The 13744-nt window shown below is 51.4% G+C and overlaps 4 protein-coding genes across 4 annotated transcripts; 2 read left to right on the top strand and 2 right to left on the bottom strand.

Annotated features, from left to right (window-relative positions):
• Positions 1-317: 317 nt before the first annotated feature.
• Positions 318-1243, top strand: CC1G_14935 (hypothetical protein; the record flags this gene model as incomplete). The annotated part of the gene is made up of 3 exons (XM_002910558.1): positions 318-865; positions 951-1017; positions 1115-1243. The coding sequence occupies 3 exons, from the start codon at positions 318-320 to the stop codon at positions 1241-1243; spliced, it is 744 nt and encodes a 247-aa protein (XP_002910604.1).
• A 513-nt stretch (positions 1244-1756) lies between these two features.
• CC1G_05372 (kinesin) lies at positions 1757-5598 on the top strand (the record flags this gene model as incomplete). The annotated part of the gene is made up of 12 exons (XM_001835358.2): positions 1757-2023; positions 2073-2398; positions 2448-3255; positions 3312-3391; positions 3446-3505; positions 3567-3729; positions 3802-3942; positions 4017-4172; positions 4240-4572; positions 4694-5312; positions 5385-5424; positions 5577-5598. The coding sequence occupies 12 exons, from the start codon at positions 1757-1759 to the stop codon at positions 5596-5598; spliced, it is 3015 nt and encodes a 1004-aa protein (XP_001835410.2).
• Positions 5599-8063: 2465 nt separating this feature from the next.
• Positions 8064-8606, bottom strand: CC1G_05374 (hypothetical protein; the record flags this gene model as incomplete). Its single annotated transcript, XM_001835360.1, has 1 exon — positions 8064-8606. The coding sequence occupies one exon, from the start codon at positions 8604-8606 to the stop codon at positions 8064-8066; it is 543 nt and encodes a 180-aa protein (XP_001835412.1).
• Positions 8607-9623: 1017 nt separating this feature from the next.
• On the bottom strand, positions 9624-12714 carry CC1G_14936 (hypothetical protein; the record flags this gene model as incomplete). Its single annotated transcript, XM_002910559.1, has 9 exons — positions 9624-10461; positions 10524-10642; positions 10697-10831; positions 10974-11167; positions 11250-12120; positions 12176-12212; positions 12270-12334; positions 12385-12413; positions 12465-12714. 9 exons carry the CDS (start codon positions 12712-12714, stop codon positions 9624-9626), a joined length of 2538 nt encoding a protein of 845 aa, XP_002910605.1.
• Positions 12715-13744: the final 1030 nt, after the last annotated feature.

Genomic DNA, 13744 nt, shown 5'->3' on the forward strand with positions numbered 1-13744 from the left:
GACTCTACCTGCATGAACGACCCTACCTGCACTATGAACGCCCTACAAAATCCAAACGACTCGGACCTGACGTGCAGTTATGCCTCTGCTCCATCTGTCGTAAAGTAGGTGGTGTAGGCGGGTCGATTAACCTCGGAGGACACAGTGAGACATTGAAAATTGAGGGGAAGGAGAATATCAGGTGCGGTTGTTGTTCGTTCTTTTGCATAGGGTTGTGAGGGAGGACTGACATTTTTTTTTTTGCTTTCTAATTTGGTGCTTTTGTCATACACGAAATCCTTCTGTGGTTGGGGTGATTCCGTGTTGGTCCTACTTCCATGAGCTGGGTTCATTCCGTGCTGGTCCTCCTTCTGTATGGGTCTTACCTCCGTGTTGGCCTCCCTCCTGTGTTGGTCTTACCTCCGTGTTGGTCTTCCTACCGTATTGGCACTCAACCCCGCTCCCTTGATGATCGATATCCTGCCATGACGGGTTTTACTCGACGTCGGTTAACATTGACACGCCTGCCTATTGCTTATCACTTCAACTCGCGTATCGGGGTTGGGCGTCGGACTCGGACTCTTGACTCTCGAATCGCGATGTGGTTCAATGCGATCGGCACGTCGACGATGGGTTACCCCGGTTTTGTCCCTGAATCTTCTCCTGGATCTCTCAATCGCTGTGCATGGAATCGCCCTCCGTGTAATCGCCGTCCATGTGTGAAATTGGGAATTGGGTGGAATTGTGGATGTACCCCTTCGCACGGTAAAGCGTGTACAAAGCCGTCCTGGATCGCGATACGCCCGACCAACGAACTGCGTCGTCCGAGAGGAATTTTTGTAAAAAGTGTTCGTCGATGTTGTGGTTGTATGATGAGAGTTGGTGAGTTTTTCCTACATATTATGTTCAGTGTAAGGAACCTCTGGGCGTACGTACTGACATTGTGTATGGTATGTTATGCGACTATGTAGGCCCGAGTTGATCCATCCCTTCGCCTCGGCTATTGATTCGCCGGAGCTTGAGGCTCCTGAGACGATGGTAAGTTCTTTCCCTGCCTTCCACGATGGATGGATCTTAAAAGACCTGGTGATACGGAACTTACGACAACAACGACGCGTTCTTGGCTGGGATATAGGTCTGCATCAAGCTCGATTCAAAGCCTGGATATGTGCGGCTTCCTGAAGGAAAGAAGGAGGTGTACCAGGGGTATGGAGAGGAGAGTATTGAAGGGTGGCATAAGAAGCATGGGTGTTTTAAGGCGTGATTCTTGGGCGTGGAGAGGTACGAATGCTTAACGTACTCTGAGTCTGTTGAAGAGAGTGTATCTTTTATCTTCTAGTTTTGAGTTCTGTATATCTACCAGACCTTGTTTGTATCATGAACACCGAATATGTTCGAGATTTGGGATAAGCGGCTTCCTCAGGAAGATGTCACACGCTTGTGTGTAGTATGTATAGCTGACGGTGCTGCTCTACGAGAAGAAATAAGGCTCAGGAGATGTGTTTATGCAAACTCAGCAAATAGGCGCCCAGGGTGGCGCGTCCTTGAGTCCTCAGTCCTATCCTTTCCTACAGGGTTTTGTTCTAAGAAAGTCGTCTTCCCGAGGCCACAAGGATCTCTTCATACCCATAACCGCCACTCGAACAGCCGGGCGTTTGCAGCAGGACAAGTTGTGTCTGTTCTGCAGCTAAACGCCCGTCGGCCCGTCTGGTTCCGGTTAAGCGCGGTCATGTGAGAGTCGCGTCTGGAGGTTCTCACGGTTCATCAAAGGCCAGGAATGAACGATCGTTCAAGCTGGCTGGCGCAAGCCTCATGGCACGATTCCTCTAATTACTCCAACGACGACCACGACGACCTCAAGACTACCCTCGACATCGATAAAGACGACACCGACACCACCAACGACAACGACGACGACCACACCACCAACGATGGTCCCAAGCACTCCAAGCTCGAAACTGGCCCGACCAGGCATCTTCACACCAAAGCGACCGCCTTCAGTCTCGTCTCTGTCCTCGATCTCGTCGCTCGAGTCCATCAGCCGGTCAGCAAGTAAGACACCCTCGACACCGCTCCTCACAGCGAACAAAAAGTACAAAGCGCCCTTATCGACCGAAGCCCGCACCAAGAACTCGCTCAAGCCCAAATCCGTGTTGTCCCCTGTGCCAGGGAGCCCGACGAAGAGAGATGGGGCACGGAGTCGGCCTGTGACGCCGTCGTCGCCTAGGAAGGGCTCTGAGAGCCCGTTCTTGATGCCAGCCACAAGCGAGATGGATGTTAGCGTTGTCGATCCTGAATCTGTGTTGGTTGATTACCAGACTGTTGAGGCTGGCGACGTTTCTGCTGAGATTGACGAGGCGTGGTTGCGGGCTCAGCAACTGGATCATGGGAAAGAGGATAAAGTTATGGTTTCTGTCAGGTGTGTCTTCACTCATTCTACACTAGACGCGGTGCTAAATCTCGAACAGAATACGACCTAGTGACTCACAGTCGGCTTGGGTCCCCAATCCAGTAGAGAAGAGCATCAAACTCGACCCCAACTACGCGAAACACGCAGGATCCGGTGCCTCTACATCGACATTCAACTTTGACGCCGTCCTCACCGGGACACCCAACAAACCCATCTACACCACAGTGGCCAGGTCACACGTCCACGCTGCCATGGACGGCTACAACGCCGTCATCTTTGCCTACGGCCAAACCGCGTCTGGAAAGACGTTTACGCTCAGTGGTAATGAAGAGGAACCTGGTATCATCCCTCGTGCGATGAGGGACGTGTTTGGGTTTATCAAGAGGACACCGACGCGCGAGTACCTCCTTCGCTGCTCCTACCTCGAAATCTACAACGAGAATATCCACGATTTGCTTGCTCCGCCATCCATGGCTGCCGCGAACCCGGTTCAGATCCAGGGAGGTGTCGGCGGGGATATCGTCCTCACACCGCTTCGTGAAGAGGTGGTGACCAGCCTCAAGGGTGTCCGGGAGGTGCTCAAGCGCGGGGAGGGCAATCGAAGGACGGCGTGCACCGACTGGAACGACCGGAGTAGCCGGAGTCATTCCGTTTTCCGACTGGTCATCGAGAGTCGAGAGCGAGGGAGTGGGGATGATGACGACGATGTGTCGTTTAATGGGCGTACTACCCCGGCTCCCAATGGGCGCCAGACACCCGGTTTGAATGGACGACAGACGCCTGGTCTGAATGGGAGGCAGACTCCTGGCCCTGGGGGTGCGCGATTACAAGCTCGTGGTGGACGGAGTGTCCAGACTTCGGTCTTGGTGAGTACCGTATCACTGTCTTGGCCCTTGATTCAGGCCACTGATGAGGTGTGTAGAGTTTAATCGATCTGGCTGGTTCAGAGAAGGCAACTTCGGACAAGGAGCGGACGCGGGAGGGGAAGTATATCAACACCAGGTCGGTGATCATGTCGCGTCGGTCTTCGTCGCGTATACTCATATGCGTTTCCAGTCTGCTCACCCTCGGTACTGTCATCGGTACTCTAGCCGACAACGCCGCAAAGCGGAAATCGTACGTCCTCCCTCTCCCATCCTCGATCTCAGAGTAGGCGGTACTAATGCATACTCCTCAGGGACCACGTCCCCTTCCGCAACTCCAAGCTCACCCGCATGCTCCAACCCTCTCTATCCGGAAACGCACGTATCAGCGTCATTTGTACCGTCAACCCCGACACGTCTGCGATTACTGAGACTATGAGCACGTTGTTGTTTGCGAAGAGGATCAAGAATGTCAAGGTGCGTATCTCATCCTTCGTTTCCTTCCCTCCCCTCCTTTTGGCGGTTTCCGACTAACCTGGCCGTCTTTAGCTTAACGCCCAGAAGAAAGAACTCATCGATACTGATGCCCTTATCGAGCGGTACCGGAAGGAGATTGAGGATCTCAAGAAACGGTTGGCGGAGAGGGAAGCTGAAGCGCCTGTTAGGAATCGGCGGTTGTCTGCGAGGGAGGTGAGTGTCCAATTCCCAGCTCACAGCTGCTATCTGCCAAATACCGCCTGTTATCTGACCGTACACCTTGACAGCAAATCGACGAATCAAAAGCGATGAAAGATCTTAATGGGCGTATTCAGCAGTTGACGAAGCTGATTCTTACGAGTCAGTCGGTTGAGGATATGAAGGAGGGTGAATCGAGGCCTGGGAGTCCGCAGAAGATTGATTTTGATATGTCGCCTTATCAGGTGAGTTCCGCTCTTTCCTCCTCTACTCTCTCATGTAAGACTAACCCTCCATCCGCGATGACGCCAGCTGCAACAAGAACTCCTCACCGCACGCACCCAACTCGAATCGCAAGCGAACCAAATCCTCTCCCTCGAAGCTCAACTAACCGCGCGTCCGCCTCTCCCCCTCGACGCGCCTGAAGAGTCAAAAGACAAGTTGATAGCAGAGCAAGCCAAGACGATACGTGAGTTGGAGATCGTTGTGAGGGGTTATGAGGATAATTTGGGTGAGCCGTTGAGGAAGGTTAGGGAGGATGTTGAGAGGGAGTTTGAGGAGAGGCTTGGGGAGTTGGAGAGGAAGGTTGAGGAGGGGAAGAGGTGGGCTGATGAGTTGGTTAAGGAGGTTGAGAAGGAGAAGAGGGTGCGTTTTTGTTTTATCCCTTTATATTCTTTTTTTTATCCCTTCCTGTTCTTTCTTTTTTCTCGTTCTCGTTTCTTTCATAGGGGTGGCTGGGTATGCTAACGAGTTCCAAAAACCACAGTTACGAACCAAGTTGGAAGTAGAGCGTCAAGCTCTTGCAGCCTTCGTGTCCAAGTTTGATTCTTTGGGATTGGGTCTGGGGATTAGCGCTCCTCCTCCCTCGTCGAAACTCAACCCACCGAAGTTGGCGGAGGGAGGAGCGATGCAAGTGTTTGCGGAGAGGCAGCAGGCGAAGCAGAACCAGAGCGCCCAAGTTACCTCGAGTTCGATGATCCCATCGACACCCAAGATTGGTACCTCGATGATCCCGTCTACGCCCAGGATTGCGCCGATTGGGTCTACATCGTTCGCTTCGCATATTTTGTCGAATCGGAAGACGGGGTCGTTGAGCGCCGGTGTCACACCGAGCACGCCCGCACCTGCCTCTAACAACGCAAACGGGACGAGTGGGACTTCGACCGATACCTCGGATGGCACGACCACGACTTCGACGGAATTCACGCTGGAAGATTTGGGCGGTTCGCCTATCAAGTTTCCCGACACCTTCTCCCAATCGTCGACTCTTGTTCATGAACCTAGTTTGATGGAGCAAGTCCTACCGGAGGACCTTGGAGGTGAAGTGACGGATATGAGTTTTGATGAACTCGAGGTTGAGCATCAGCTTTTGGCGAGGAGTGTTAGTGAGTTGCCGGTTCCTAGTTTGAATAGTGCGAATCGGTGGAAGATGAGGAGGGCTGAGGGGCTGGGTGTAGGAGCGGGAGGGGTAGGGGATAAAGAGAATGCTGCGCCTGCGTAGGTGTGTGTTGTGGATGTGTATAGGTGTGGGGAGGAGGAGGAGGAGGTGGATGGAGGTGCGCGCGCGGAGACGTGGAAGGAATGGAGGAGCCTGAGGGTGTTGTGATTTGCTCCCTAGGACTGATTTTGTTGTTGATGAATAACCCTAGTGCGTTTTATTTGTGTATGTAAAGATAGTGTACTGTTGTTCTTTTGTGTGTGTTTTTTTTGCTTTCGTTCGCTCTGCTTTGTTTCGTCCTTTATTTTGTCTCTTCGGTTATCTTTTCGCTACTCTAGTCTCGCTTCGTCTATTTCTCGTCTGCTTGTCTCCTCTAGTTCTGTTCTGTTCTATTCTGTTCTGCTATCTCTGTTCTATCCTCTCGCATTTTTTGCTATCGCTCAAAGTTTAAACAAAGTATTTCTTATCTCTTATTTTTATCTGCTTGGATTTACTCTAGATCCTTGGTGGTGCCACGAAATTGTGGTGTTCTGCTCGGTCGGTCAGTCGGTGGTGTCACGGTGGCATGTTCTCTCAACTGGAGGAAGTGCTCCATCTTGAATGTCGTGATACTGGGTGTGTTCGAGGGGGAGGATTGGACGCGTGTGTGTTTGGGATTTGATGTTGAATCGGTTGTGTCGTCAGTCAACTATGGGGTAAAGGAGGGTGTGGTGGAAGACTCTCCATCTGGAGTCTGCTCTATCCTCCGCATTTACTATCGTTCGAACCAAATACCTCTATCCTTATCCTTACCTATTCGAAATTTATCTTATTGCTTGCTAGTAGCAGTGCTGGATTAGTGATCAACACTAAAATCGGATTCTCGTTCAACTCGGTACACGTTAACGTTATCGTGGCGTATGTATACTGCAGTAGTGTGGTAGGGTCGTAGGAGTACTAGGACGTCGATGTATAGTGTTAGAACTGGAGGAAGATCTAGGAATATCAAAGAGGAATGGATGTACGCACTGCCATGGTATAGACTCGGAAGAGTTATATTGAACGATGTTTCGAATTAAATCAGGGTAATCTGGGACTGATAAGGTCTACACCGGGTCTCTGGAAGAGCTACAAAGGTTAAGGTCAGTTCATCTTGTACACGTCGAGCTAGCCAAGTCCGACTCCGAGTGCTTGACTAGTACCTCCAGCCTACCCGCCACATTGGAGTACACAAGACCCCTGAAGCCCGACGCCTGCCTTCCCGCTCCCTCGAAACATTGTCTTAATTGATGCCAATTTCTAGGCAACCGGCCAAAGTAACGGCACCAGCCTCTCAGAACTAAAAAGCCTAACGCATACGTAGAATTCTGTTGCCATATACCCCTTCCACAATGTAGTACATACGTACATGTTGATGCACGTCGATACCGGATCTATGGCTACTTTGCGAGCTAACATCTCGAGCGCTGGTCCTCCATTGTATGTTCCAATAAGGAATTCGAGAGTAATGATGTGAAAAGCCGTTACGGTGTAGGGTGCACTCAGGCTAAGCCACTCCAACTACCGACAGCCTGAGATAACCCACTCAAAGTACACAGCGAGTGACAGCCAGCGTCCTCCAATTCAATCCACATCAAGAAACCGTTGCTTTGATGCGGTGGTTCCAGAATTCAGAAAACTCCAGTCGGCAGGTAAGTCTATGAGGGGATAACCGCGGTTCGAGGTCTAACATGGGCGCTTAGTGTTTAACGTCATATGGCACCCCGATATGGAAACGGTATTCTTGTTCTCTGGCTGTCACTCGTGCCTAGAAATTGGCATCAATTAAGACAATGTTTCGAGGGAGCGGGAAGGCAGGCGTCGGGCTTCAGGGGTCTTGTGTACTCCAATGTGGCGGGTAGGCTGGAGGTACTAGTGAGGAGGCGTGGGCTCGCTGGAGTCTCGTCTTCCCACCTGACCCAAGGGTTTCTCGGGTACTCAATAGGTTTCTAGGGACGATCTTGAGGACTTTCCAACCTTGACAAAGGCGACGAAGAGCGTCGCAACGCAAGACTCTGAGCACGATTACTGCGTTCGCGACGTCCGTAAAAGCTGCAGGAAATACATCGCCCCATTCCCCGGGTTCTGGAAAGTGATAGATATACATAGCCCTTTATATCGGGGGCAAGCATACAAGCAACCCTCCATCCACCAGCACTACCAAAGGCGTACTTAAAACTTTGCAGCGGAATATCTCAGCCATGAAGTTCACCACTGTCGTCGCTGGTACCATCGCCCTTCTCTTTGGCGCTATTTCGATGGCAGCTCCCCTTGCGGAAGTCGGCGCGCCGTATGTTGTATTCCCGTCTCTGTGTCCGTGGCTTGGGGATGCTCTCCACGCGTACCTCCATAGGAACAAGCTTCAGGCGAGAACCGATAAACCTATCGAATGGGTATATGTTCCAGGATACTATCAACAGGGGACGATGGATTAACATGGTTATCCCTTCAGCTTGCTTTGATCAATTCGCTGGACCTCCAAAGGCCATGATGAGCCCAGAGGGTGGGTCGCGATGCAGCGCGGGCGCTTTTTGTATTCTGATAGGAACATTCAATATCGAATTATTTCTAGCTGAGATTCACGTCGAGCTCCGCCTTCAAAAGCTTGAGAATGCCGGCGTTGTCCAAAACAAGATCTTGCCGAGTGGGTTCAATTGCAGCCGCCTTGGTGCGCGCCTTGTCAAGCCGAGCCTCCTCGAACGTGCTGCAGTTTCATCTCCTTATGGATGCCGGATGAATCTTGAGTGCATGCGACCTTTCGGGTATACTGCGCGTCCTCATCTGTGTTCAGCTTCCGTTTGAAGGTGGACTCTGTATCGATGATGATATGCTGCATCTTCTGCGTGCTGTGTTTGTGGTCTAGGTTGGTTGCTGCTCGGTCCTTCGCCATCTCCAGCTCGTTATCGCGCTTATCCAACGTATCTGTCCCCGCACGTTCTCTCTCTACCCGTACGCGCTCCTTCAGAAACTTGATCTCCTTCGCCTTCCCACTGCACTCCTTCTCCTTCTCCTTCAGCTTCTCCCTCAGCACTTCCTTTGCCTGCTTCGCCCTTTTCACCTTCTTCCTCTCATTATCCAGCTCCCGTTTCAGCCGTTTCACCTCTTCCTTTAGTTTCTCTACCTGTTCCCTCTTTTCAACATCAACACCCGTGTCTCCCGCTTCCAATTCTGCTCGTTCCTCCCCTCCCCACCGCGCCCTCAAGGCCTTCATCATGTTCGCCATTTGGGCCTTTGACTTGGTTTTACGAGCCCGCGGATTACTAGACCCATTGTCCAGCAGTTCGATCGGATTTCGTTGAGAAAATGTTGTGTAGAGTGGGGATGGCAAACGAGAAATAGAAAATCCCGCCCATCGCTCGCGGCGGGGTGCTCACTAGGGGCTTATTTGTCAGCACGTTTTCGTGTGTTGCGTAGGTTCCAGTGGACTTCTACCACAATATCTCGTTTTAGAGCACTCTTTTCGCTTCATTTCAGGTGAATTGACGTGTCGGGTGCCATGCGGGAAGGTTTTCGATTTTGTCCTTGTTCATTCTCATTCAATCGTGGGTTTACCTCTACTCACTCTCGTCTTGACGGAGATGAAATCAAAACCGGTCTGTACATATCCTCCCATCTCGTGGCTTCTGTACTGTAGGATTCAATCCGCTCTACCTTGGTTTTTATTGCTCTTGTCCCAACTAATCAACACCTTCGAGATGTAGTGACAAATCCTCCCTGAGTAGCGTCGATACATTGGTCTTCGCGGCGCTCGAGTTCGCCAGGCCCGTGGACAACATGCTTGAGAAGTTATACGTACTTTCCTCGATTCCTAAAGGGTCCTTTACCTCCCTGACTCTATCGCTCTCGAGTGAGATTGAGGCCAAGTCGGATAGCGGAAGACGGCGAGGATGAGGAGGCCCTTTAACCTAGCGTGGTTTTAATTGTCACTAATAGGAGCACGTGCTCCTCAAGAGATAACGAAGGTCAGGTATACTTGAACTTCAGGAACTACATGAGCGGACTGAGAAAAAAACTAAAAATACACGAGGGAGAGAGTAAGCGAGCGGAGGAAGGCGGAGATATTAGACTTTAGTATGCTACACCGCGCGGTCGGGGAGTATGAGCGCAACCCTAACAAAAGCTAAACGAACGTAGGGTGATGGAGAGCCTCGAGTAGTAGTACCCTACAGCTAAACGCTAAATTTTGGCTACACATACTCAAACACACATACTCAAACGAAATTGAAAAGTCTCCGAGTCCTCATAGATACCCCATCGGTGACGTATTCGGCGATCCTCTATCATGGTAATAGTCCTGTCCGCCGTGACGCGCCATCGAGGACTCCCCGAATCTCACCCCGTTTCCCCCTCCAAAGTCTTGAACCCTAGACGGTAGCTGGTACCCTTTATCCAGATACTCGTTGATATGGTTCAGCCACGAGGAGATCAGCCTACATCGTTCCTGCGCGTCTCCATCCGAGTCGACAGGTCGCAGATCCAGCAACCCCTCCTTGATGGCAACGTTGGAGTAATGAGCGAGCCAGTAGAGGGGCATGGATGAGGAGACGAAGGGTGTCGTGGCTGTCGTTGAGGACGTTGTAGGGAAGGAGTGTAACGGGGGCGACGAGGAGGCGTTGGCGTCTCGGTGATGGCGATCAGATATCAACCCCTCGGAATTGTGCGTCCACATTTGCAGCCAGTTGTGGAGGATGTACTCGACGGGGACCGTGTTCGAAGACGGAGGAGAGCCGTTGTGAGAGGTACGAGACATAGAGGTCGCGGGATGGAACACGTTGCGTAGAATGGTATGGATGAGGATAAGGTGGGAAAAGGGATTGAGCTGTGTTTGAACTTCGGGAGGAACGGAGACGTCGAGCGACGCAATCGCTTGCTGCATGCTGATCGAAGCCAGTCGTCTCGGACCAGCGCCATACACAGAAGGCGTGTGCAATGCTTGGTACCATCCTTTGGGATCTTCAGCACTCCAAAGACTTTCGTCACAGGGTAATTTGATTTCCATTTCGGAAGGATGGAGGAGCGGAGCGATGGAGAAAAAGACGGCGTCGGAGCAGTCTTGAACGTAAGCAAGGAGGACAACCCTAGATCGAGGAGAAGGGTAAGCGCTCTTGACAAGCCAGACTGGAGGGAGGGGTAAAATTACCGCTTTAATGTCTCGTATCTCGCCCATTCCCGCCATGCAGTGTCAAGCGTGTACGGATTGCTCAAATCGGGCGGCGTCCAAGCGCCCAAAATCTTGATCAGGCCAAGCTTGCGTATCATCTATCATGTCATTAATCACAAACGGAATCTCCGAAATGGATCAGGCGGACATACCGTGATTAGGACCCCATGGAAAGCCTTGGTCGTCGAGCTTTGGTCAGGCTGCCGCCACAGCAAACCAAGAGATTGGAGAAGCACAACCGCGACAATCAGAGAGAATCGATCTTTCAACGAGCAGTCCGATCTGGACTGTTGCACCAAAGTCAGCTGAGACAAACATCAGGGGCAAGAGGAGAACGGCGAAAGAACGGCGAGTCCAGGAACAATGCTAAGGCGAAAAAGGGATACGAAGGAAAGCAAGAGTAAGAAAGGGACGTTACTTGATACTGACAAACTCTGATATGAGGTTATCCCTCAGAAACACCAAAGTCTTTCTCACAAAGTTGAGTGCGTTTTCTGATCTGACGAAGATCGCGCCGCAAACGTGCATAGCGCTGACAAGCATGGGATGCTTTCCAGCCATAGTCCATGTCGGCCGATGCACCAGCGGTAACTGCACGCAAAACTCTGTAAAAAACATATCCACTACGGCACCACATGTAGGGCACGTTGCCAGAGTTCAATGATCATTTCTCGCGCTACTTCATAGAAAGTGACGAGAACTTACGATAGTGGTCTAACTCCTCGGATTTCGGCTCGGAAACATGAGGAGATGCCGAGGAGTCGCTGAAGACTGTATTGTTGGCGTTGTGATCGATAACAGATGCCGATTGGAAGTTGCGAGGAACATGGGAAGACGAGTCTGAGAAGGAAGGTGAGGACAGGGTTGGTGTTCCTCGCGAGATGTTCGGCGGAGGGACGTGAACGGGCTGGTGATACGAAAAGGATTCGTCATTTCCTATTCCGGAACACAGGTCTCCGCCGTTCCCTGAAGCAAGGTCCGCCCTTGTTCTCTCTTCAGACACATTGGAGCAGGGATCGAATGCGTTTAGGTAGGGGCTCGTCGTCCCATGATCTGGGCGGTGACCGTGAGTTTGAAGTGGGAAGAAATCGTCGATGATTCTAGAGTGCGATTCGGTGAGGTCCACTTCAAAATTCAAATTCGCCAAATTGGGAATGAGATCGAATGGCTCCAAACGAGAGGAGGAACGCGAGGAGGACGCGGAGGAGCTCGAGGAGTAACATAGACTGGGCCGTCCAAATGGGATATTGGTTTCCGGTTGATTGGTAGACACCGGAGATGGGTGGATGGGAGATGACATGATTGGTGAAGGGTATACCATCGTGTACGGCGACTGAGGTGATGGGAGGGAGGATGTTTGCGGCTGTGAGTACAGCGGAGATGTCGAGTCTCTGAGATAGGTCGATTCAGGGTCGATGCGAATTCCTGGCCGCGATGCGGTCGAAGGGGAGCGCTTGGACCCCTTTCGACTGCGAGATGTTTCTGGGTCGTTGATAAAGACGCACTCCCTCCCTCGAGCTACGCACTTCGAGCACGGAAACTGGAGGTTGCACTTCACCTTCGACTCGGCACAAGACTAGAGGACGTAGGGTTAGAACCGTGGTCGATATCTGAAGCTAGAGACTCTTTACCTGACATGACTTTCTTCGAGACTTGTGGGAGTTGCGTCTGACAACAAGGGTTGTAAGCAACCAAACGGCGAGAAAGAAACTTGGATCGACGTACGAGTCACCGCAGGTTCGTTTGTGTCTGGTAAGAAGGTCGCTCCGCGTAAATTCGGCACTGCAAGCCTACGCAGGCCATGAGCATTAGGTTGCAAGAAAGGTCGAGTATCACGTACATCGCATTTATGAGACCGCTCATTTGTGTCTAAGTGATCAAGATAAGTAGGCGGTCTAGAACCGAAGAAGGCACACTTACGGGAGCGGAGGTGCCTGTTCAGATGTGTTGTTCTCGTGAATTTTGCCGGACATAACGAACAGAACTTGTTCTGCGGCAATGAGGGCATGTTTCCTTCATCAAGTGGATTCGGGGGTCGGTCAGGACTCGAGTTTTCAGGTGGATGGCACAGACCTTTGTGGCTTCGCATTCGACTGATCTCGCCATTAGCTCTGTACTCGATGGGAGAATGCAGGGGTGGTTCTGTATTGACGGGAAAAGAAGCAGCCATTGTGAGAGTAGGGAAAGAGGCGTTGACAGTGCTTCAGCATGTATAGTTATATAACCCCTTCAATCTACTGTTATCCCCAGTTTGTCGCGTTTCTATAAAAGTACCTGGACAGTTAAAGGCGTTTGATTGAACTCTCAATGGTGAACTCACCTAAGGTTCGATCAATTCCCAAGACACGAGCGAAATCGGTTGTTTTTCTTTGTGTTGTTACGGCGCTTGTCTGCCTTTAGTGGGAGAGTGTATTCGTTGTTTTCCCCCGTCTGATCTGTTGAAGGAAGAATCGCGGTAAGTGACACATCGAGGGGTTGGTAAAGAAGCGAACCTGAGAGAATTGGTGAATTCAAATATCCCAAGTCCTTCAGCGGCTTCCATTCGACCGGGCACGTTCAGCTGCGGGGTAAAATAGATAAGCAACAGTAATTGGACTGACATCATGATGTTGCCGCGACCTGCAGTTTGGGGTGCCGTTCGTAGTTCCGTCAATGACAATTGTGAGAGGACAGAACCTCATCCGACCTCCCGTGTCGGGATCCATCACCTTCGTGAATGAGATCTTGTCGTGAATGGCAAGTAGGCTCGTGCCAGCTATCCCCCCATGAGACCAGAAAGGCACCGCATCCTCCGAGTCGCACTTGACAGTTGGGCAGAAGGCAGATCCAGTGCACACGAGATCTCTAGGAAGACGCACGCATTTGGTTGGCGCAGCATAGCCTGTCTAGATGAGGAAGCTCACCGATCCCCCACGAGTCTCGGCGAAGGTGGTAAAGTTGTCTGTCGCCTGTAGCTTATCAGGAACTTAGAACTAGAACTATGACCTTCATGATTCCTGGACTTGAGCGGTCATGCTAGGAGACGTAGTTGACCATGGTTCCCGAGCTTCCCCCGAGTCACAGTCGTGGCCGTGAAAGTGATCATGGCAGTCGCCTAAAACCAGACTAATGGGAAGATCGTGGTTCTCGGTCAAGCAGCGCGCCCAAGGCTTGGGTGTGGGAACGCTGCTTTTTGTTTGGCACTCGCTTTTCATCCAAAC

Source organism: Coprinopsis cinerea (assembly GCF_000182895.1).
Source record: "Coprinopsis cinerea okayama7#130 chromosome 8 map unlocalized cont3.8, whole genome shotgun sequence".
Classification (NCBI taxonomy): domain Eukaryota; kingdom Fungi; phylum Basidiomycota; class Agaricomycetes; order Agaricales; family Psathyrellaceae; genus Coprinopsis; species Coprinopsis cinerea.